The sequence below is a fragment of the Myodes glareolus genome, chromosome 13 (genome assembly GCF_982192425.1).
Source record: "Myodes glareolus chromosome 13, mMyoGla1.1, whole genome shotgun sequence".
Classification (NCBI taxonomy): domain Eukaryota; kingdom Metazoa; phylum Chordata; class Mammalia; order Rodentia; family Cricetidae; genus Myodes; species Myodes glareolus.
The window spans coordinates 76,746,006-76,769,718 of NC_142038.1; the positions used below are offsets into that span (position 1 = coordinate 76,746,006).

General features: G+C 39.8%; 1 protein-coding gene across 1 annotated transcript in view; it reads right to left on the reverse strand.

Moving 5' to 3' along the window:
- The window catches only part of Greb1l (GREB1 like retinoic acid receptor coactivator), a 248,490-nt gene that overhangs the window by 97,780 nt on the left and 126,997 nt on the right, over positions 1-23,713 (reverse strand). Inside the window, 5 exon segments of the mRNA XM_048447985.3 lie at positions 2,009-2,131; positions 4,728-4,904; positions 10,466-10,642; positions 20,078-20,275; positions 20,473-20,632. Coding sequence (XP_048303942.3) covers positions 2,009-2,131; positions 4,728-4,904; positions 10,466-10,642; positions 20,078-20,275; positions 20,473-20,629 — 832 coding nt within the window. The 5' untranslated portion in view covers positions 20,630-20,632.

Here is a 23,713-nt window from a genome sequence, read left to right on the forward strand (position 1 = left end):
CTTTGATGGAGTTAAAGAATAGATAGTTATAATTATAGTTTTCCTTAGTTATGATAAAAGATAAAGTAGATATAAATATTATAACTATAACTCTTGCTTGATAACTATTTTGTTGTATGTAATCTTGCTATGTTAAAGTTAAAACCTTCCTTTTTATTTAGACAGAAAAGGGGAGGTGATGTGGGATTCCCTTCTATATGCTGTGAATATGTTTAATTACCATTGGTTAATAAAAAAGCTGTTTTGGGCCAATTGCAGGGCAGAATATAGCCAGGCTGGAAGTAATAGAGAGAGAGAGTAGGTGGAGTCAAGGAGACACCATGTAGCCACTGAAGGAGATAGACACTTGGGAACCTTACTGGCAAACCATGAGCCTCATGGTAAAACATAAAATAATAGAAATGGGTTAATTTAAGGTGTAAGCGCTAGCTAAAAATATGCCTAAGCTATTGGCCAAACAGTCTTGCAATTAATAAAGTTACTGTGTGATTATTTAGGGTCTGCATGGCCAGGAAACAGGAAGGGATGGGGGGATGGGAACAAGAGGGATTGGGTTGGTTGTGTTGGGAGTGGGACAGAGGGGAAAAGTAATGAAAGATAGCTTGATAGTCGAGGCTATTTTGGAGTTAGGGAGAAACCTAGTGCCAGGGAAACTCTCAGGAATGCACAAGGATGACTGTTGCTAAAACTCATAGCAATAGTGGAGAGGGTGCCTGAACTGACCCCCAATAATCAGAATGGTCACTATCTTAATTGTCAACAGAGAGCCTTCATCTAGCAATTGATGGAAGCAGATGCAGAAATCCACAGTCAAGCATTAGTTCGAGTTCTGGGAGTCTAGTTGATGAGACAGAGAAGGGATTGTACAAACAAGGGGGTCTATCATGATGGGGAAACCCTGACCTGAGCCAGTGGGAGCTCCCAAACTCTGGACTGGCAGCTAGCGAGCTGCATGAGACTGACCTAGGCTCTCTGCAAATGGATAACAGTTATGGAGCTTGATCTGTTTGTGGGGCACCTAGCACTGGGATCAGGACCAGTCCTTGGTGCATGAGCTGGCTTTTTGGTACCTATTTCCCATGCTGGGTTGTCTCACCCAGTCTTGATGTGGGGGTGGAGGATGTGGGGAAGGGAGGAGATGGTCCTTCCTCAACTTGATACGACATGCTTTGTTAATCCCCAAGGGTGGAGGAGTGGATGTGTGTGTGTGGGGGGGGGGAATAGATGTGAGGTGGGGGGAGGGAACAGGAAGAGAAGAGAGATGGGAAACTGTGGTTGGTATGTAAAATAAATAAAAAGATTTAATAGAAAATGTGCTAAACACCACAAAAAAAGATTTTTATCTAGTTATTTGTAACTGAGCTTCTGTCTGGTAGCATTGAAAACCAGCTCCTGGCTTCATCCACTGAGATATACCATCCCTCCAGGAGCCTTGTCTCATATTCAGCAAGTGTGTTGTTCTCTTTTGTCATCTCACGGGTTTGTGTGTGTTTGTCCTTTAGAGGCCTTGCTTTCTTGGTGTCCTCTGTCCCCTCTGGCTCTTACACTCTTTGTGCCTCCTCTTCCATGGGGTTCCCTGAATTCTAAGGGCAAGTATTTGAGTTATCTCAGGGTTTAAATGGAGGTCTATCCTAGGACTCTAGTCTTCATGAATGTATTCCAGTAAGTGCTACACCATAGCTGTGATGTCTGATTTCTACATACTCTACTGCCAGAGTCCCTGGCATCCCACTCTATGCTTAAGCTAAATTTTCTGCCAACCATCAGTTTTTCTCTCCATTCACTGTCTATATTGGTAGGACTATTGAGATGTAAATAAGTCCTGGTTCCCCAGAGACTTAGCCATCTCAATGCTGGATTCTTACTATAAGAGTAACTCAAATGGTATCTTAGTAATACTCAAATAGTATTTTATCTGAAAATGTCTCACTCAAACCAGCAAAGCAAATTTAAAAATGCTTCCTTAAACATATATCTGTCCTTGCAATAACATAAAACTACTTCATACCTGTTTGAGTAAAGCCTGCTTTGTATCCATTAGCTGCTCCATTTTCTGGAGCCACAGTTGATGGCACTGAAGGAATAGGTTTAGTGGAGTGGCAAACAGCAGAAGATTGTCGGCTTCTACATTCTGGAAGGGAGTAAAAACAGATAGGAAGAAGGTAGTTTTTATTTTACTGGCAATAGGGACTAATCCATAAGATTTCTGAACAAATCTCTGCTTCTTGAATGGTGGCAGCTTCCCTAATTATTGTTCCAATAGTCTGTGCAGACTGGTAAGTTCTTCCTAAGCCAGATGATATGTTTAAGGCAAAGAACTAGCACAATTCTATGGCTCACAGATTAGTTTCCACAAGAAAAGTGCCAATAACCAACACTGTCTTGTTAGTTTTATGGGTAAGACAGAGGCGAAAATGTCAATAATTATAAAAATATATTGAGCTTTTGGGATACCATGTAACTTCTTGTTCATAATTTATTTAAATATACAATAGCAATTTTAATCCATCTAGTCTGCTTCCAGACGTTTCTACTCAATTTGAATGAATATTCAAACACCAGAGAAATAAAAACTGTATAGATAAAGATAAAAATTAGAAGCAAATTATTATTACTATTATTTATTTACTTTTTTTTTGAGATAGGGTTTCTCTGTAGCTTGGAGCCTTTCCTAGCACTCGTTCTGTAGACCAAGCATGCCTTAAACTCACTGACTTCTGCCTACCTCTGCCTCCTGAGTGCTGGGATTAAGCAAATTATTATTACTCTCAATTCTTATTAAAGGAAATAGGTAAGAAATTATTGATAATGTAGTGGCAATATTTACATTAAGTGTCTGATATTAATGGGGTTTGTTAAGTTGGGAGCATAGCCCCCAGCCCCTGGCACCCATCCCAGACTCCCTGGCCTGGGAGTTGCTTTGGTCTGGACTCCAAATCCCAGCATGCCAGGTCCTAACTCCTCCCCCGGGATGGGGTCAGGACCACTTCCACAGGATATTTAAATGGGTTCCCAGAGGAGAAACACGTGGTTTCGGGTTTGCATGGGCTCCCTGCTGTCTTGTCTCCTGCCACCCGAGAGCGCCTTACTTAATAAAACGATGGGCATTTTGATTTGGTTTTATTTGACTTTATTGGACTTTTTTTTTTTTTTTGCCGGCAGAGCTGCCCTTTTCTTATTTTTCCTTAACAGGGCTCTGATATGATTGTTATTGTACTGTGTGCTGATTCAGTGAACACTGTGACAGTCTCTTGGACTTCAAGTTCCAGCTAAATTTACCATTACTAGTCTCAAAAAGCAGCACGTGAACTAGAGATGTAAATGGCTGTATGACAGGATTACAAAGGTTCTAAAGAAAGTCTCCGTGGGAATGAGACATGCAAAGGTCGAAGCACCCTACACTATGACCTTCTCAAGGGATTGTATTACATGTATATGTGCATATCGATATTATGTGATGTTGTATAGGTAAATAATACAATTTAAGTTCCAAAATAAAAACTGCGGTAAATATGAGCCTACTTTAAAAAATGGCCAGTGAGTCAGGCAATAGTGGCTCACGCTTTTAATCCCAGCACTCAGGAGGCAAAGGCAGGCAGATCTCAGTGAGTTTGGGGCCAGTCTGGTCTACAAAGCAAGTTCTGGGATAGCCAGGACTGTTACACAGAAAATCTCTGTCTTAAAAAAAAAAAAAAAAAAAAAGGCCAATGAGGTGGCTCAGAGGGTCAGAGGGCAAAGGTGCTCACCAACAAGCCTAACACAGAAGTTTGTCCCTGGAACAGTGAAGGGAGACACTAGAAAGAGAAATTCTCTTAGCACCAGGAAGTTAAACATATTTATACAAGCAAAACAAAAGCTAAGGAAAAACGTTAGAAAAAATAGAGATATGGCATTTATCAAGTTTTTAAGGTTTATGGTATTCAAGAAGACTTTCTAGAGGAAAATTCTTTAACTTTTACCAGGATAAAGAACTATGAATGAAGTTCTTAAGGTTCAGTCGTTGTGAGATTGAAGCTCTGATCATTTCTTTCCTGTGGTGTTATACAATGTTCCTCAAATGGAGCTGAGAGTCATTAGGGTGGAGGACTCAGAGACAAATATGCTCCTGGAATTTGGATTTATGCTATTCTATAGTTAGACACCAAGCAATTACTCTGTAGAGAAAAGTTGTCAGCGTCAGAAGAAACTGCTTTAGGACAGTGATTAAACCATGGTGATTCCCACCAAGCACCTGAGGATGTGACTGCCTACCAAGTAGCCCTCTAAACTGCTGCTAATTACAAAGAGACACAACTGCCAACCCACTCATGCACTTCCTCAGGCATCCAGAAGACTGGATTGCTTATTTGAGGTATGTTTTTGGTAAAATAAAAATAGAAAAAAATGTAGATTGGTGAGAATTACTGGCAAACTGAAATAAAGCAAAGAGCACATTTTACACTCAGGAAAACGAAAAGGCACCGGGATTTATTTCCCAACCCCAGAGCTGCAAGTGCTCTCTAAAGACAAATCTAGAGACTTGCTCTTTCCTACACTCAAAGGCTCCAGTTAATTATAACAAGGGATAAGTCAAACAACCTCCCAAAGACTTCCCATTTTTGAACAGCCTTTTGAACTTGAGCTGTTTACCTATCCCACACCTGTACTCTGAACCCTGTGAGGGTCACTGGTCACCACCCAGAGCCCTTTCCCTCCCTCTTCCCCTCCCCCGCCTGGAATCTGATTACCTTTCCAGCAGATGAGAGGCCCCTTTGCTAGCACACCCTGGGAGGTCCTGACTAGGTAGTACTTCAAGTGCTTCTGCTTCTTCGGCTGGGTGGTGAGCTTCAAGTTAATGTGGTTGGAAAATTCCGTGAAATATCGAAACCCTCTCTCTCCACAACCAATACAATTTCCAGAAAACCCTGAAATGGGGAAAGTCAAGGTTACTAGTGGCCTTGTACGCTGATGCACTACTTCTAAATGCAGAAAGTATAAAAATATTCATAGTCTATGAACCAAGAGTGTCTCAACTATTCAGAAATACTTTGGAAGAGGGAAGAAAACAAGGTAAGGTTTAGTGCCCCCCACACCATGCGCTCCATCTTTCCATCTTTTCTCTTTTATTTTAAATTCTTCAGATACAATTGCAAAGAAACCAATGTTTGTAAACTGGTATTTTATGTTCAAAAGAATCAAGTAATTTAAGATTGCTCCAAGACTGTTATTTAACATGAAATTCACAGTCAAATTATAGTAACAGTAGAGTCATCTTTAACAGTAAGAGACTGGGAATAAATTAAATGCTACTATAACAGGATAATGGCTAAATGAAAAGTATCATGTGACAGAATTTATATAGTATACAAAGACAGGAAAACTGGCTGGGGCCGAGGACTAAGATCAGAGATAGAATGCCTAGCTTCAGAAGACCAAGTCAGAGGTCCAGCATTGAGAAGGGGAAGGAGGAAGAGGAAGGAGGGAAAAGGGGAGGGATGGAGGGAGGAGGGAGGAGAAGGAGGGAGGAAGGGAGTAGGGAGAAGTGGAGCAGAAGGAAGGGGGGAAAAAAGAGAAAGAAATTTTTGTCCTAAAGCTCTTCAGTCTCTTCCTTTCTTTTTTCTTTCATTTTTTCAAGATAGGGTTTCTCTTTATAACAGTCCTAGCTGTTCTGGAATTTGCTTTGTAGACCAGGCTGGCCTCAAACTCACAAAGATCTGCCGACCTCTGCCTCCTAAGTGCTGGGATTAAAGGCCTGAGCCACCACTACAGCCCAGCCTGGGGGTGGGGGGTGAATGTCAAAGACTATGATATGTCTAAATGGAAACAGCTTATGAAACTTGTCACTTTATAAAATGAATAAACAATAAAAACTTTAACAAAATATCACTGCTTATTTTTTCATTACTTAAAAATTATGTAATCATTAATTACTTGTTGTTTATTATTCTAAAAAGTTTTTTTTTAACCTTGTGGCTCCTACTGCTGGTTCTCTGCATGGTTCACCACAGCGTCTTGTTCCCAGAGACAAGTAAGTATCTGGTCCAAGATGGGACAGTTAGAATCTCTCTTGTAGAATTTTATCTAGATGGTACTGGACCCTAGATTTGCAAAGGTTTGTAAATTGGAACCCATATGTGGTTGGTTCCAACTACACATGAACTCTGGCTTGGGGAGAATAAGCTGAGAGGAGGTTGAGGGCCGCATAGGCAGAGCTGAGCTCCTGGACACTGCTGGTCGTGTGAGAGCTAAACACAGCTCTATGAAATTCCCCTTTTTTCTTTACTCACCTGAGCTTCTTTAATCTTTTATACTGAATGTCTGAACAATCCCTTAGACCATTAAACAAAATAAGACTCTCAGTGGCCTGGCTGGAGCAGATGTGACAGGAGGAAATGGAGAAAGCTGGGAGGTTAAGAAACACCATGTACTGCTTTATGAAAAATCAGCCATTTAATACAAAAAAGTCAGCTCCTTTAATACACAAAAGATGGAAGGACCAGTAAGACAGCGAGTTCCTTTCCTCACATCTGATGAGAATAGAACACACATACTGTCATACAGATAGATGAACAAAGGGTGAAGACAAAGATCCCTGCATCCAGTATAAAGACCTGTCTACAATAACTGAAAAGAAGACTGCTGACAAACTGGCACAATTTTCAAGCCCCTAAACCATATACATTAACCATATATATTATAATTGGCATATATTAACAAGGATAAAGATAGAAAGGCCACACGAATAAAAAGAACATTTTATAATATCTCCACTGGAGAATACTAATAATTCAAAGCATTTATTTATTTATTTTTATTTATTTATTTATTATAGTATACAATATTCTGCCTGTGTGTATGTTTACAGGCCAGAAGAGGGCACCAGACCCCATTACAGATGGTTGTGAGCCACCATGTGGTTGCTGGGAATTGAACTCAGGACCTTTGGAAGAGCAGGCAATGCTCTTAACCTCTGGGCCATCTCACCAGCCCCCTATTTATTTTTTTTAAATATTTATTTATTATGTATACAATATTCTGTCTGGGTGTATGCCTGCAAACCAGACCTCATTACAGATGGTTGTGAGCCACCACATGGTTGCTGGGAATTGAACTCAGGATCTTTGGAAGAGCAGGCAATGCTCTTAACTGCTGAGCCATTTTTCAGCCCAATTCAAAGCATTTATAAACATCCAACCATCCAACCCTCCAACTACACATTTAGCCATCCATCCATCCATTCATCCATCCATCCATCCATCCATCCTCTATCCATCCATCCATCCTCTATCCATTCATCCATCCTCTATCCATCCATCCATCCATCCACCCATCCTCTATTCATACATCCATCCTCTATTCATCCATCCATCCTCTATCCATCCATCCATCCATCCATCCATCCTCTATTCATCCATCTTTCATCTTTTATCCATCCATCTTCTATCCATCCATCTTCCATCCATCCATCCATCATTCCATCCATCCATCCTCTATTCATCCATCTATCCATCCTCTATCCATCCATCATCCATCCTCTATCCATCCATCATCCATCCATCTATCCATCCATCCATCCATCCTCTATCCATCCATCATCCATCCTCTATCCATCCATCATCCATCCATCTATCCATCCATCCATCCATCCTCTATCCATCCATCCATCCTCTATCCATCCATACATACATACATACATATATCTAATAGTCCATCTATTTGTCCATTCAACCATCTAATCTTCCATCCTTGTGTTTGTCCAACCATTTAACCAACAGATACAAAATCTGACGGTGCTTTCTATATTATGAGGCTTCCTCTAGTCATGAAGAAGAACCATTGATGGATTATGAGACATTTTTTTAGGGTTTTGAGTCAGAGCTATACCTCATCTAATCCATTACAAGAGACTATCATGCTTTTAAAATGTTACATGTTTCCCAAATTGTTTTATATTACCAATGAATCCTAAGTATATGAATTAAAGGACTATACCTTATAATTTCTCCTCCATGTCATAGTTTAGCTTAAATTTCATTACATGGTACAGTCTGAATAACTACTATTGATTGAAGAAATTAACAAATGAATGCTTGGACCTTCCTTGTTAATTTACTACAATTAATAAGATTTATCATTAGATTTCTGTTCTAAACTGTGTGATTAATTTCATTTAAAGAAGAACATGAATCCATTTTTGGTTCAGTGCCAGGAACAAACCTAGGGCCTCTATCCTCATTTTTTTTGACAAGGTCTCATTATGTAGCACAGGGTGACCATGAACTCTTGATTCATCTGTTTTACTCTCCAGTGCTGGGATTATAGGTGTGTGCAACTGTGCCCATTATGTATTCTTGGCACTTTTGAAACATGAAAATGACCAGTAGATGTTAAACAATATTTGGCTCTGAACTATAATTTAAGAAGCCTTCATATAATTCTAGTCTTTGGAAGACAGAGGCAAGTGGATCTCTTGTGAACTCAAGGTCCACATAGTGAGTTCCAAGCCAGTCAGGGCTACACAATAAGATCTTGAAGGAAGGAAGAAAGAAAGGAAAGAAGGAAGGAAGGAAGGAAGGAAGGAAAGAAGGAAGAAAAAAGAAAAACAGAGAGAGAGAAAGAAGAGAAAGAAAGGAAGGAAGAAAGGGTGGGAGGGAAGGGACCTCTATATATTATATTTAGGGTTACTTTATGACTTAAGATACTATATTGATTGATGTTTTTCAAGGCTTTCTGGTATTGTATAATTTGGATGACTGCATAAAACTAAAATAAAAATCAACTCACAAACAATACAGCTTAATTCTTTGTACTTATATTTGTACTTTAAATATATGATTCTATCTAAATAAAAGAAATTCTGAGAACCTCTAGAGAAACAGCAGCAAAATAACATCAAAGGTCATATACTTGTCTTTTTATTGCAAAACAAATTCAAAACCAGCTAGGTGTGACGGCGCATACCTTTAATCCAGCACTACGGAGGCAAAGGCAGACCTTGATGAGTTTGAGACCAGTGTAGTCTCTATAGCAAGATCCAGGCAACCCAAGTCTGCACTGTGAGATCTGTCCTATCTTAGTTAGGGTTACTATTACTGCAGTGAAACACCATGACTCAAAGCAGGTTGGGGAGGAAAGGGCTTATTTGACTTATATTTTCACACCATGGTCCATCACTAAAGGAAGTCAGGACAGGAACTCAAACAGGGCAGGATCTCAGAGGAAGGAGCTGATGCAGAGCCCATGGAGGGGAGCTGCTCACTGGCTTGATCAGCCTACTTTTTTATAGAACCCAGGACCACCAGCCCAGAGATGTCACCACCCACAATGGGCTGGGCCTTCCTCACCAATTACTAATCAAGCAAATGCCTTATCCCTATATCTTATGGGGGACATTTTCGTAACTGAGGTTCCTTCCTTTCAGATGACTCTAGTTTGTGTCAAGTTGACATAAAACTAGCCAGGACACTATCTCAGAACAAGACAATAACAAAAACAACCCAAAACCCAAAATCTTTTTCTCATGATGTAGTACAGTTATGTTGTGAAAAAGCCAAGAATCTAAGCCAGAAAATAATTCTGAGATATTGTTATATATTTCATAGCATTTATATATCCTGAGTTATTTTAGGTGAATTGACAAAATGAGAAGCATCTATTAGTAGTTACCTTTCTTGTTACTGTGATAGACTGACACAGACACAGCATAAAGGAATGGTTCATTCAGGCTCATGGTTCAAGGAATGCAATTCATCTTAAGGAAGGAAGAGGTTGGAGCATCTCCTGGCTGGAGTATCAGTAGTGTGAGGCACCTGATTACTCTGCAGTAGCCCTCCAGCCAGGCTCCACCTCCTAAAGGTTACCTGCCTCTGAGAATAGCATTATCTAGTCAGAACCAGTGCCCGGACACAAGAGCCTATGTGTGACATCTTAATATAAACTTTACTGAATGACAATTTCATAGACATAAGGACATTCTGATTATTATGCTCCTTTCTAGTCTTCCTCCTGTTGGAGATATTTTACATTCAAACTAATCATATCTATGAGACATTAGGTAGTACTGAAAATTTGCAAATACCTTACAAAGTGAATGATTCACAAACAATTGAGAATTGACATTTGGTTCAGATCAGTGACTATACAGAATAAACGTCACTTTATTTAATAAATGCAAATTTTTTACATGGGTGAACTAAGATCATTACACTTGCTAAACAAACACTCTACTCTCAGACCTAAAATATTAAATTCTGATAAATTGTATGCCGTTTTTTAATTTTCTCAAAAATTTTGCATGTCTAATTTTTGTTAATAAAAAATGTAAAATATATTTAAGTTAATGAGAGAAAAATATTTCCTGTTTGAAACTAAACCACTTAAACTCTAACTAAATTCAGGGACATACATATAAAATTCTCTGATAATTTTCAATTAACATTGAAACTCCCTTCTCCTCAAAAGAGTGTTACAGACATTAAACACTCACCTAAAAGTGCATTTTTTCCATGGTCATCTGGTAGAAATCGCTTATCCACAGCACAAACTAGGATATGTTCAGGAAGATTGGGAGACTTGGCCCCGACCAGGAGGAATCCTGCTGGGATGTCAATTTGCTCCATACACAGTGACACCAAACGCAAATCCTTTCCTGCTTGACAAAAGCCTGGAAACAGAACACAGTAGAATTTTAGGGAAGGTACTCTCCTTATCCCCATCAGAAAGGAGTTATCTATGGGAATCACTTCTAAGGACTCAACACCTATGGCCTCCCAACAAGACTGATCTCTCCTCTCCTCTCTAGTTCCATCAAGATGACAACTCAAGTTTTCCGACCCACAAGTAAGGCAATCATAAACATATAGCAAACCCTGGGAAGCACATATAAACGTTGTATGCACATAGTAAGGTTCTACATTCTCTCCCCCCCCTCCTCTCTCTCTCCCCATGTGTGTGTGTGTGTGTGTGTGTGTGTGTGGTGTACTTACATGTGAGTGTGAATGTGTGTGTTGAAGAGCCTACAGAGGCTCAACTGTCAACTGTCTTCCTCAATTATAAGCTAGTTTATTTTGAGAGAGTCATTGGATCTGGAACTCATCAGTCTGGATAGGGTGGTGGTTATTAGTTCCAGGGGTCTGTACGTGTTCTCTTACTAAACCCCAGCAGGATGGGATGATGGGGCAAGCTTTGTTAACCAATCATCTAAGTGGAACCTAGTTAAGGCATGGCTACCTGGAGCCCAGGAAGAAAATCTGGGACAGCCCAGGTGCTTGCTCTCTCTGGGTGATTCCCGCAGGACACAGCAGAACTTGGGACTTCCCATTCTTGTGGCGTGAGTTTCCCCTTATAATAAGTAAAATTATAATTGTTTATCTTTAAGCTGACCTGGTTATTTCCCGAATCGAGTTAACTGATACAATGGGAGTTACAGGTTTGGGATCTGAGGGCAGGTCCTCATGCTTGGAGCAAAGCTGCTCTACCAATAGTCCATCTCCCTAGTCAAGTGTCTTCATTTTCATAATGTGATACCAAAAGTGACTTTCTTGACAATTGCGTTTTGTTACTCAAAATGTTATTTGTTTATCAAAAAAATTATTAATATGTATGAGGCATGTTACTTATTCAGTTTACAAACTCTTTTGGATTCAATGGACACATAGGATCCTCTGAAAAAAATCTGCTTCTTCTACTGCCATTAGGTGACAGGGTTCAAAGGCTTGGAAGTTGAGAATTAACAATGATGCCACTGGTGGTATGCTGGGAAACAATCTTTGTACACTGTAAATATGTATTACTCTCATTGCTAATAAAAAGCTGATTAGCCAATGACTAGGCCCTTTTTAGAGCAGAGAGAATGCTGGGAAGAAGAACGGAGTCAGAGAAGATACCATGAGCTGTAGAGTGAGCAGGATGGGAAGTACATACATGAGGTAAATGAATCTCAGGGAAGCTTATAGATTAATAGAAATGGGTTAATTTGAAATGTAAGAGTTCACATATATAAAATGAAGGACACTATAGTGTCATTTCATTTGTATGTTAATAAATACAGCATGCCTGAAGATCAGAAAAGTGAAACAGCCACACTGGTCAGCCTTACAGACCAGGCAGTGGTGACACACACTTTTAAACCCAGTAGCTACACTAGTTTACCATAGAAATCAGGCAATAGTGGTGCACGCCCTTTATCCCAGAATAGAGAGGACTATAAGAAGGGAGGAGACAGCTCCCAGTCTCAGTTTTATTCTGAGGTTTCTTGGAGGCAGGATCATATTTTTGGACTGAGGTTAAGGTAAGAACCAGTGCTTTCCTTTTCTAGTTGAATCTCAATATCTGTCTCTGAGTTTTTATTAATCATGCTTCAGGACACACTGTTCAATCTGGCAAAAGACAAGCTAAGAATGGGGTACATGGTTATGATCCACTTGGGGGCAGGCATAGACTTTTTCATCAAATTCGAAAATACTTGGGGCTGGAGAGATGTGTTGGTTAAAAGTGCTTGCTGAGTTCATTTCCTAGACTGACACAGGACCCGTCACAATCACCAGTAACTCCAGCTCCAGGGGATTTGACACTATCTTCTAGTCTCAAGCACATAGAACCTCACACAGATATAAAGCATATACAATTTAAAATAAAACAAAAATTTTTAAATTATAGAATACTGATCCAGGAAGCACTTGAAAGTATTGAAAGGAGTATCAAGATTGCTCTCCAGAGAGATTAGTAGATGCTGATAATGCTAGAACACAAGTTCCCCAGGAAGTGGCATCCCTACTCTTAAGTATGACTTGATTCAAGAGTTGGGACATCAACTACCTTGGTAACCAGCGTGGATTAATCATTGATGAGAAATTTATGACTGGCTATTAATTAAACTATCTCTAGGAGCTGCCTTGGTCACTAAGGCTGGAGAAGTGAGTCTCTTCAAGTGTGACTCTATATTGGATGGAGATGGCAACCACAGCCTGTATCAATTTGCAAAATTACTGCAATGTGGTTAGAACATTATGTGGTAGAACCTTGAGGTTGGGGTTGGAGGGATGGCTTGCGGAGAGAGTGCTTGCTGCTCTTGCAGAGGATCCCAGTTTGGTTCTGTGTCACTCACAACTGTCTGTGACTCCGACTCCAGGGATCCAACACTCTATTCTGGCCTCTGTGACATCATGTGCACATATTAACACACAAGCACACATTTAAAAAAAAAATCTTAAAAGAACCAAACCTAACCTTAAGGTCATCATTACATTGTTGCTTAGCAAGTAGCTCTTATAAATTCAGGGATTAAAAAAGATTTAGGAATTATATGTGAAATTTATTTTTAAAAATTTGTTATTATTATTGTATGCGTGTGTGAGGTGGGGAATGTACATGTGCCACAGCAGGTACATGGAAGCTAGGAAAGTTGGGAAACTCAGGCAAACACAGGAAGGTAGTTTTACTAATTCATCCAAATATGCTCACTGGGTATATAAAACTGAATTTCTTGCCCTTACTCATTCAGATATCTCCCTTCCAAAGGGAGACACTGGCAGCTGACGGCTGCTGGAAGAGGGAGATTCTATCTTTTGCGAGTGTGTTCTCATTGGTAGGTTTCCCATCCTCCAGCGTGTGGCTCCATGCAATGCACATACGTCAAGCACTAATTGGATGAAGTGGGTTGCCAGAGAAAAAAAAGACACGAAGTTGGGAGTGGGACACTTTGAGGAAGCTGGAGGAGGGAAATGGGAAAGTGGACACAATTGTACGTCATTGTATAAATATATATGAAGTTCAAGAATAAAGACAGCTATAATTTTAAAATTATAAAATTAGAAATAAGAATGTACTTTAGCAGTAGTACCTAAAATATGCAAGACCCTAGTTCAATTCCTAGTAACACATAGACACACACACAAACATGCAGACACACCGACATACATAAACACACACACAATCAGTGAGATTATATAAAATTTACCAATATGATTTTAGACATTAAAAAATTAATGTTTGTTTTATTTTATTTGAAGCTCACTATGTAGCTCTGATTGGCCTAGAACTTGCTACATAGATCAGGCTGGCCTTAAGCTCACAAAGATCTACCTGTCTTTGCCTTACAAGCACTGAAAATTAATGTTATAAAGATTAAAAAAATAGTAATTACGATTCAGCCTAAATTTTATCACATAGAGCAAAAATACAAAAATTGTGGAAATAAATTTCTATATTCCTTTAATCTCCAATTATAGAAATTCCATAACTTCGGCATCAAATGCAGTTTTGGGGGCCCAGAATATAGTTCGACAGGAGAGTGCTTGCCTAGTGTGCAAGTCCTGGGTTCTACAGCCAGAATGGGAGAGGAGTGGAAGAGTCGAGTTTAGATTGTTTTTTAAATGTTAAAAACATTTAAATCTATTTGTCTCTCCTAAAACAAAGTATAATCTTTTATTTTTGAATTTTCAACAACACACTTTTTTATTCATCCAACTTAAAGCTAATTAAACTACAACTATTAAATTATAAACTGTAGACAGTTGTTGTATAACATAAACATCAAAGAATATGTTAATACAGTGGTCAGTCTCCAATAAATGTTTTCTACTTAGAGCTAAAAGTTTTGTCATATGCCATGCAATGACAGAATTATTTCAAAATGCTCGGGGAGTTCAAAAGTGTCTTTTTTTTTTTTTTGATTTTTCAAGATAGGATTTCTCTGTAGCTTTGTGCCTGGAGTTCACTAAACGGAAATATGCACCCAACTAAGTCTCACTCTTTTACTGTGGGTGCTGAGAATCTGAACTTGGGTCTTCAAGCATACAGCTTGCACTCCACTGACAGAACCATCTCCCCAGTCCAGAGAGTGACTCTTGTCACTTCTCTCATGGCAAAGGTCGGTGAGGGGAAACTACTGTTTTGGTCCTTGACTAAACAGAGTTGAGAAGGCACAATGTTGATAGGAGGCCACTTGTTCGTCCTGGCCACCAGGCTAGCTTAGCTCCAAAATAACCATACAGAAACTGTATTAATTAAAACACTGCTTGGCCCATTAGCTTTAACTTCTTATTGGCTAACTCTTTTTTTTTATTAAATTATAAAAGTTTCCATTTCAGCCCCTCCTCCCAACACCCTCCCACTCCCCCCACTCCCTCTCCTCCTCCCTCTCCATCCCCTAGAGCAGTCAGGGTTTCCTGCCCTGTGGGAAGTTCAAGTTCCTCCCCCCTCCCTCCAGGTCCAGGGAAGGTGAGAGTCCAAACAGACTGGAGCTTATTGGCTAACTCTTACATCCTAGTTTAACCCATTTCTATTTATCTCTGTATCGCCACGTGGCAATGGCTTACTGGCTAAGTTTCGGCAGGATGTCTTACTCTAGCAGTGGATCCATGGCATCTCCCTGACTCTGCCCTTCTTCCTCCCAGCACCCAGTCCAGTCCTCTCCACCTACCTAAGTTCTGCCCTATCAGGCCAAGGCAGTTTCTTTATTCGGTACACAACAAGCAACACACAGACAGAAGGCCCTCCCACACCAGCACAATGTGGAGAGTGCCCACAGAAAGTATGGTATTTTTAAATGAAAGAATTATTATTTCAGAGTCATTTCTGGGGCACAGTGGAAACTATGTAACTCATTGAAACAAAGAAGTATGAACAGTTTTTAGTATGGCAGACTTGGGGATTTCCATTTAGTGGGGAGGATAGAGGTCAAAAGCAATAATCATTAAACAATAAATGGACTCTATAAGAAGCATACTTTCTAGTCTTCTTGGTTGAAAGCATTGGTACCTGAGACAATGAAAAGACGCTGGTCATGGAAGAAACTGCCTATGTATAGAAAAGGAACTTCAGGCTTGCACTTTCTATAAACGTAAAGTTGCTCCTAAAAATAGTCTTGAAATACTTTTCTTCAAGCTACTTGCCAATACAGCCTCAGGCAATTTAATTAAAAAGAAAGAATGGAGTGGAAAGAGAAAGCTACACAGATCATGGGGTCAGGAGGGAATCAGTTTATAGCCAAAGATGGCCACAGAATTAGAGGAAAGTTACTTAATTCAGTTTGTAGTTAGCCTAAAGATTCTAAAATTCCCCTGCCAAGGACTTAGTGTTTGACTGTAAACATTTCCTGAATATTTCCCTAAATTCTCATTGTCAGGGGTTAGCACAGCTAATTAAACACATAGATCAGAGATCCCCAAAGAAAGAAAAAAATGTTATGTTAAGAGAAATGTCTATTTTTTTTTTTAACTGAAACTAAACTGTGTCTTTAAGGAGTGATTAACTACAGAATCCATGAAATGTGACTGGATCTCCGGACCAACAAAATCCCAGGATCCCTCATGGCAGGCAGATAACTCTGAAAGGCTAAGTATGACCACTCCTCAGAGACCACTAGACCGCCTCAGGGCACCCTATGGAAGGCTGCACACAGGGAGGGAAGATGATTGCTTATATGGGTGGACAACTTGCTTTGCAAACTTGCTCAGGGAATGACTTTATCTGAGAACAATAATGAAAGGCTGCTCTCCCACCAACACTCTTTTGAGACAAATGATTTTAATTAAAATGGTGGTGGTGATAAAAGAGAACCCTTCTATATAAACTTCATCTGCATTTTCTTAAGAAAATAGCCAGGGTTTTCTCTTCATAGAAAGGGATTTGCATTCTCCAATTATCTCCAACTTGAAGGCACCAGAGTAAATAAAAAGGGGAAAGGGACATTTATTGACACAGCAGCAAACCCAACTGAAGCAATGAAAATAGCTTTCTGAGGCCCCAAATCTGACTGCTCTTCACCTGCATAGACAATCAACTGCTTCCCAGCAGGATGGGAACCTGCTCTAGTCCAATAATTTACATAAGAAATTAGCAAGTAAAATTTCCCTATGAATGGCAACCTCTCAGATGTTAAGTACCCGCTTATCTAAATTGCCTCTAAAAATAGCATTAGAGCCCCCTCCCCCCAAGCCTTAGGCAAACAGAGGACCAGGACTGGAAGGTGGTGTTCTCAAACAAGGCCACAGTCATTCTGTTTCCTGGGTCTCAGTGCTGCTTGTGTAAGCACATCTTCAGGGCTGCTTTCCTTTTGAGCAGGAAGATTTTTAGAACGAATGCCAAGCGAGCAGAATTGATAACATTATGTGAAATATAAAATACCAAGTTATAAACATCTTTTTATTTTAAATGCCATCTCACGGGGGGAGGGGGAGTTAAGCAGGGGTCAAGAGTAATAACAGTAGTTATAAGAACAGTTGATGTAGGAATTTGGGTACAGAATGAGTGTCTTCAGAATGTGTTGGATCTGAATCTTTTGCTTTGATGGGGAACAGTTCTTTATTCTCAGAAAAATTGCCTGCCTTTACCTTAGAATCACCATTGCCCATTGTGGCTGAGGCTGAGGTAAAAGGATCACTCCAAGTTCTATAGCTATGGCGTGAGTTAAAGGTCAGCTGGGTTAGAGTGAGATCCTGACAGATATGTAGAGTGCATCCTGACTTCATGGAGTTCTTGTTGTTGTTGTTTTGTTTATTTGTTTTCTTTGAGACACTATGTAGCTGTGACTATCCTGGAATATATGATATATGTCAAGCTGTCCTCAAACTCACAGAGATTCACCTGTGATCTCTCAGATCTCCTCTGAGAGATCTCAGAGATCCTCTGCCTCTCAAGTGTTGCAATTAAAGGCATATTATTGTTAGGTCATCAAGTTTATAATTTGGTACCTACAAAATACCTGGCTATAAATAACATCACCATCGAACTGAAAACATACTCCAGGTACAGAAGAACAGGGAAAACCTCCTGCCCACACTCTAGTTCTATTTAATTATTGTAAATGGAGACTGCTCTTTCATTTGTGGTTATCCAGACCTGAATAATCACACAGAAATCGTACTAATTATAACACTGCTTGACCAATATCTTAGATGTATTCCTACTTAGCTCTTGTACCTTAAATTAATCCATTTCTATTAATCTGTGTATTGCCACCAGGCTGTGACTTACCGGAAAGTTCTGGCATCTTTATCCTTTGGCAGCTACCTAGCATCTCTTTGATTCTGCATACTCTCTCTATATATCTCTTCCAGCCTGGCTATATTCTGCCCTGCCATAGGCCAAAGCAGCAACATATATACAGAAGAACATCCCACATCCAATTATCACATGTAATTAGATTCTCAATGAGACACCATCATTTTAAGCACTGTTCAATGTTATTTGTTACTGGATGAGCTCAGTTGAAGAAAACGTAACAAGAATACGAATCAAGTAAACAGCAACACACAGCTTCACTGTCCGCATTCACATGGGTTTAAAGGCATACGGTACATCAGTAATGAGTAAACACTGTGCATCATGTTACGTCTGAGCAAAAGGGTCAACCATATGTGAAAGCAAACCCATAGAAATGATGTGTTGTGGGCAGGCCTAACATGAAGAACACAATGGACATGTCTTCTAGGGATACGTGTGAACCATAGGAGAATTCTTTAGGTCTCCTTTCCCTCCCTCTAACTAGAGGAGCTGGAGTCCTCTATGGGTTGTCAGATTCTCAGGCAAGTAGGAAACCAAAAGAAAATAAATTTCTGAACAAGGCCAACTATTTTTCTGACTTCATCTGGATAAGGCTTTAATTTATATCAAATGACTTGTTCTATAAGCTTTGTCAGGAAATTGTCCTGAGATCTGGAACCTTCTTTCTCCCCTCCCTGTCTTCTCAAGGTTTTCATGCTCTGACACCATGCAGGCTAATATCAGTCAGCTGGAATGTAAAAAACACACTCCATATACTATGTGGGCAATCAGAACACAGCTACTAGGTAAGGGGAAGAAAGCAGACTTTAAGTTGGGATATCACTGAAACCACAAAACAATAAAAACATTAGAAACCATGGTTTCCTTATTTAAAATGTGGTTAAAGTGTGGTGGGAGATACAGCTAACATGCACAAACAGAATGAGACCATCAGCTGGCGAGGCACACACCTTTAACCACATCACTTGGGAGGCAGAGGCAGGCAAATAAATCTTTGTGAGGTGGAAGCCAGTATGTTCTATATACTGAATTCCAGGCCAGCCCACACTACATAATGAGACCCAGTCTCAAAAAACTGAGGGGGTAAGGGAAGGATGGATGGGGGAGAGAGAAAGAGAGAGAGAATCAAATTACTTACATTTTATACTGTGTAACCAGATTTTACATTTCTAATATTTATAAAGAATTTATATTTTACCTCAGCACTCAGTGAGTATAGCTGTAGGGTCAGTGAGATGATTAGGTAGCCAAAGGTGCCTCTCAGCAAGCATGACATCTGAGTTTGATCCCTGGCATCCCCAGGGTGGAAGGAGAGAGCCTACTCTGCAAGTTGTCCTTTGATGCATGTGTGTACCATGGTTCATAAGCACCCACACACATATGTAACACACACGAGACATAAATAAATGTAATAAAAATATTCCAGGTAGATGTAGAGTCAGGGCATCTAGAATCTCTGTTACTATCTTGGAAGTGAACTAAAAGGAGGAGAAAGACGAAACATTTTTTTAATAAAAGCTCATGAGAGAGTAAACTCTTACAGTGTACTGGAGAAGCCTTGGCCTTTGCCTGAACTTGCACCTGCACAGATCTTTAGTTCAACTGTGATCCCCACTCTCCTCATTTACAAGAGGGGGTATTTCCTATAGACAACTGTTGTGAGCTTTCAAGAGTCCATAGGGGTGAGGAGATTGTGTGATATTTTGGTTGCATTCTGACAATAAAGTTTGCTTTGGATCAGAGGGTAGTATCAGGTACTAGATGACCAAAATTAACCAAAAGAACTAAATAAAGATAGACAGGAAGTAGTCGGGTGGGGCTTAGAGAGGGTTTCATCTCCTTTGGATGGAGAAATGACAGAGATAGGAGGTCACTGGTCACTTCTCCACTCCTTCTCTGATCTATTACCCTGATATCTGACTCCTGAGATTTTAATTGGTAAAGAGTAATTAGATAAACGCATCAGAATATAGACACTCATTCCTTCCAAAAGTGACTGGTATCCAGTCTTGGAAACCACACAGAAAGACTGGAAACAGGCCAGATGAAATTACAATACAAATCTGAAAAGAATTCAGAGGCGCAAACCTACCATCTGTAGTGCAAGACCCTTCTGGGGCTGGCTTTTGTGAGTAGGGAACTGGTGGGCTGTTTGAGTCAGACATTTCTTCTTCATCTTCATCATCTTCCATTTCATTAATTGCTATGTTGTTAGAAAAATCCAGGCTGCCATTTTGAGTGTAGCGGTGTGCTAGATCTTTATCTAGGTCTTCCACCTTGGGTTTGACATCTGAATAAGCAAAGAAATCAGTGCAAATTTGATTTTTAATAAGAATGTTTATGGAGAAAAGATTATAAGAGAAATTGAGAAAGTTATTTTTGGGGAGTGTAAGATTAGCATTTTTAACATTTGTTTGAGTTCCCAGGATTTGGAATTCCTGCTTCTTTGGAAAGGGGTCTAGAAATGCATGCAATTGAGAAACTTACCTGCAGATGAGAAAGGGTGTTGATCTGGGTCCAAGTAGAGCTGGGAAAAGATTGGCCGTGGCACAACACTACTGCATCTGAGCGAGGCCTCTATGGAATTGTGTAGAGCTTCCTCAAATCTAGCCGATTTCAGTTGCCCAGCATATGAATTCCCCATGGTCTGTACCAGCACATCCCAAAGAAGAAGAGAAAGTAAAAACACTGTGTTAGATGTTTATGTCCTAAAATTACAGGTGTGGGGCTGGAGAGATGACTTTGCTGTTAAGAGTACCGGTTGCTCTTGCAGAGGACCTGGGTTTGTTTCCTAGTACTCACATGGTGGCTCATAGCCATCTGTAGCTCCACAGCCAGGGAACCTGAGGCCCTCTTCTGGTCTCCATGGGCACTGCACATACATTCATGCAGGTAAAATACTCATATCCATAAAATAAAAATAATCAAAAAATTTTAAATTGATGTCTGGCAAATATAATCTATATTCATATAGTTATGTGAACTGTATAAAACGTATTCTTAAATCTAGCTGGCAAGATGGCTCAGTGGGTAAAGTTGGTTGCTGATACATGGAACTACATGATGAAAGATCCTCAGATCTCCACATGTATGCTGTGTCATACACACAGCAGCACACGGTACACATGCATGAGTGTGAGCGCATGCACACACACACACTTTAAAAAAGAAAAGAAAAAAATTTGTATTAAAGAAAAAGAAATCTATTGCAAGTTACTTGTTACATCGCTTGTGATTTTGGTCTTTACCGTCAAGGTCCATGTCAGCTCCTTTAGAAGATCTCACAGTTCAATAGTAATAAATGTTCTAGATTCAACCTCAATTTCCCTGTAAGTTACAAAGCCTAGTCTGCTGAACAATGAGAACATAACTTTCACTTACAGTTGTGGTGTGGGACAATTGTCTATATTCTGTCAATTATATTTTAAATAAATGCTGATTGGCCAGTAGCCAGGCAGAAAGTATAGGTGGGACAACCAGACAGGAAGTGCAGGCGGGTCAATGAGAACAGGAGTATTCTGGGAAGAAGGAAGCTCTTTTTGCAGTTGTGAGCCCACCACAGAAGAAGCACGATGTGACTGCCTCGCTGAAAAAGGTACCGAGCCATGTGACTAGCATAGACAAGAATATGTTTGAAGAAATAACTAATATAATATAAGTTATAAGAAATAATAATATAAGTTATAAGAGATAATAAGAAGCCTGAGCTAACAGGCCAATCAGTTTATAGTTAATGTAGACCACTGTGTGATTTCTTTGGGACTTAACAATTATGGAAACCAGGCCGGACAGAAAACTCAGACAGTTGGGCTCCCACAAGCATAGATCAACTCTTTCAGCAACTACAGAGTAAATATTTAACCACTGTTCCCTCTAAGGCCTAGTTCCCTAGGGGAGGAAAAGACTCCTGGAGAAACAAAATGAAAGTTCTATGATATGAGCCAATTTTCAAAATCAAGGTCTGTGTCACTTATCCCAAGAACTCATTTCTGGGATGTTACCCTTTATCTATGTAAAAATCATTGCTTCTTTTGTTTCATCTGAATGTCTTCTTCAGTATCCTTCAGTAAAGTGAACAAAATATGTTTGAAGTCAGAGCTTACATATACTTCTAACCACTAGTATTTGTGTAGTGCTCTGTAGCCACAAAAAAAATTGTATAATAATGATAATAATCACAATTTACTGAGTGCTAACTAATGGTTTGACCAATAATTTCCAAATGGTCCAGGAGCCCCATCACCCTTTCAGTGGCCCATGAGGTAAAATAATGTCAGGGCTAGAGAGATGGTGGAGGGCTCTTGCACAGCGCCCACATGATGGCTGTAACCCTAGCTCCAGAGGCTTTGACACCTTCCTCTGGAAGGCAAATATGTAGTATGCAGACAAAATACTCAGACATATAAGAGAAAATAAGCATTATTTTTTTCAAACTATGATTAGAAAATGTGTTTGCTTTATTTAAAAAACACCCTATTCTTTCACATATATAAAACTGGAACTTTCTAGAATTTGAATAATGTGTGCTATTATAACTGACTGAAGATGCAGATAAATTACTATTGTATCTTTTCTTTGGGAAAAAAAAGTTATTTTGAAAAAGAGAAGGCAATGGAACACATATGACGTGAAAGCAGAAGGTCGGATGTTTATGGGGAAGAAGGAGGCCAGGCAGCAAGGGGCAGGAATGAGGATGAAGGAGAACAGTAGGGAGGGGTACAAAAAAGAACAGAGGGTCATGAAACACACAGACACACACACACTCAAAAAAGCCAAGCCATAATGAAACCCAGTACTTAGTATGCAAACCTGAAAAAGTCTTTTCTTTTTTCTTCTCTTTTTTTCTTTTCTTTTCTTTTCTTTCTTTTTTTTTTTTTTTTTTTTTTTTTTGAGACAGGGTTTCTCTGTGTAGCCCTGGTTGTCCTGGAAATTGCTCTGTAGACCAGACTGGCCTCGAACTCACAGAGATTTTCTTACCTCTCTGCCTTCTGAGTGCTGGGATTAAAGGCGTGTACCACCACCACCCAATCTAACTTAAAAACTAATAAAAAGAAAAAATGTTCTTACACACACATACACACACACTATTTGTTAATATAGTGGTCAGTTTTAGTTTCTAGTGTGTATAACCTATGTAGACAGAACGTCAGTAGCTCCCAGGAATACCAAAGTGCTGAGGTCAAACGGTGAGAAGCGCTGGACTAGAGGTCTGAGGCAGTAGACTGAGTGCTGTATAAAAGTCAGTCACTCCTCGGGATTTTGGAGGAGGTATGACCTCTTTTCACTTAACAAACTAAAAACAAAAGCAAAGCAAGCTGGAGAGACGGCTCAGCTAAGAGCAGTTAAGTTAGGGTCCCAGCACACGTGTAGGGGGTTCTCCATAGCTGTCAATCTAGTTCTTGGGGATGTGATGAGTTTCTACCTCCCCTGACCCACCAGGGTCTCTCAGTTTTGTAGTTCTGACTCCTGAAACTCGCTCTATAGACCAGACTGGCTTCAAACGCCCATAGATCCACCTGCCTCTGCCTTCTAAATTCTGGGATTAAGGGTGTGTGCACTGTAACCAGCTTCTCTCATCTCAAGACAGATAATTTGATACTATTTTAGTTCTATTTCCTTCATTAAGGAGGGAGACAGATTTACTCTTCTCTGCAATGCTAACTTGGATAGACTCCTTGTGGGGAGAACCCGAAGAATGAACTGAGAGGTCCTGAGGAAAGGGAGCTAT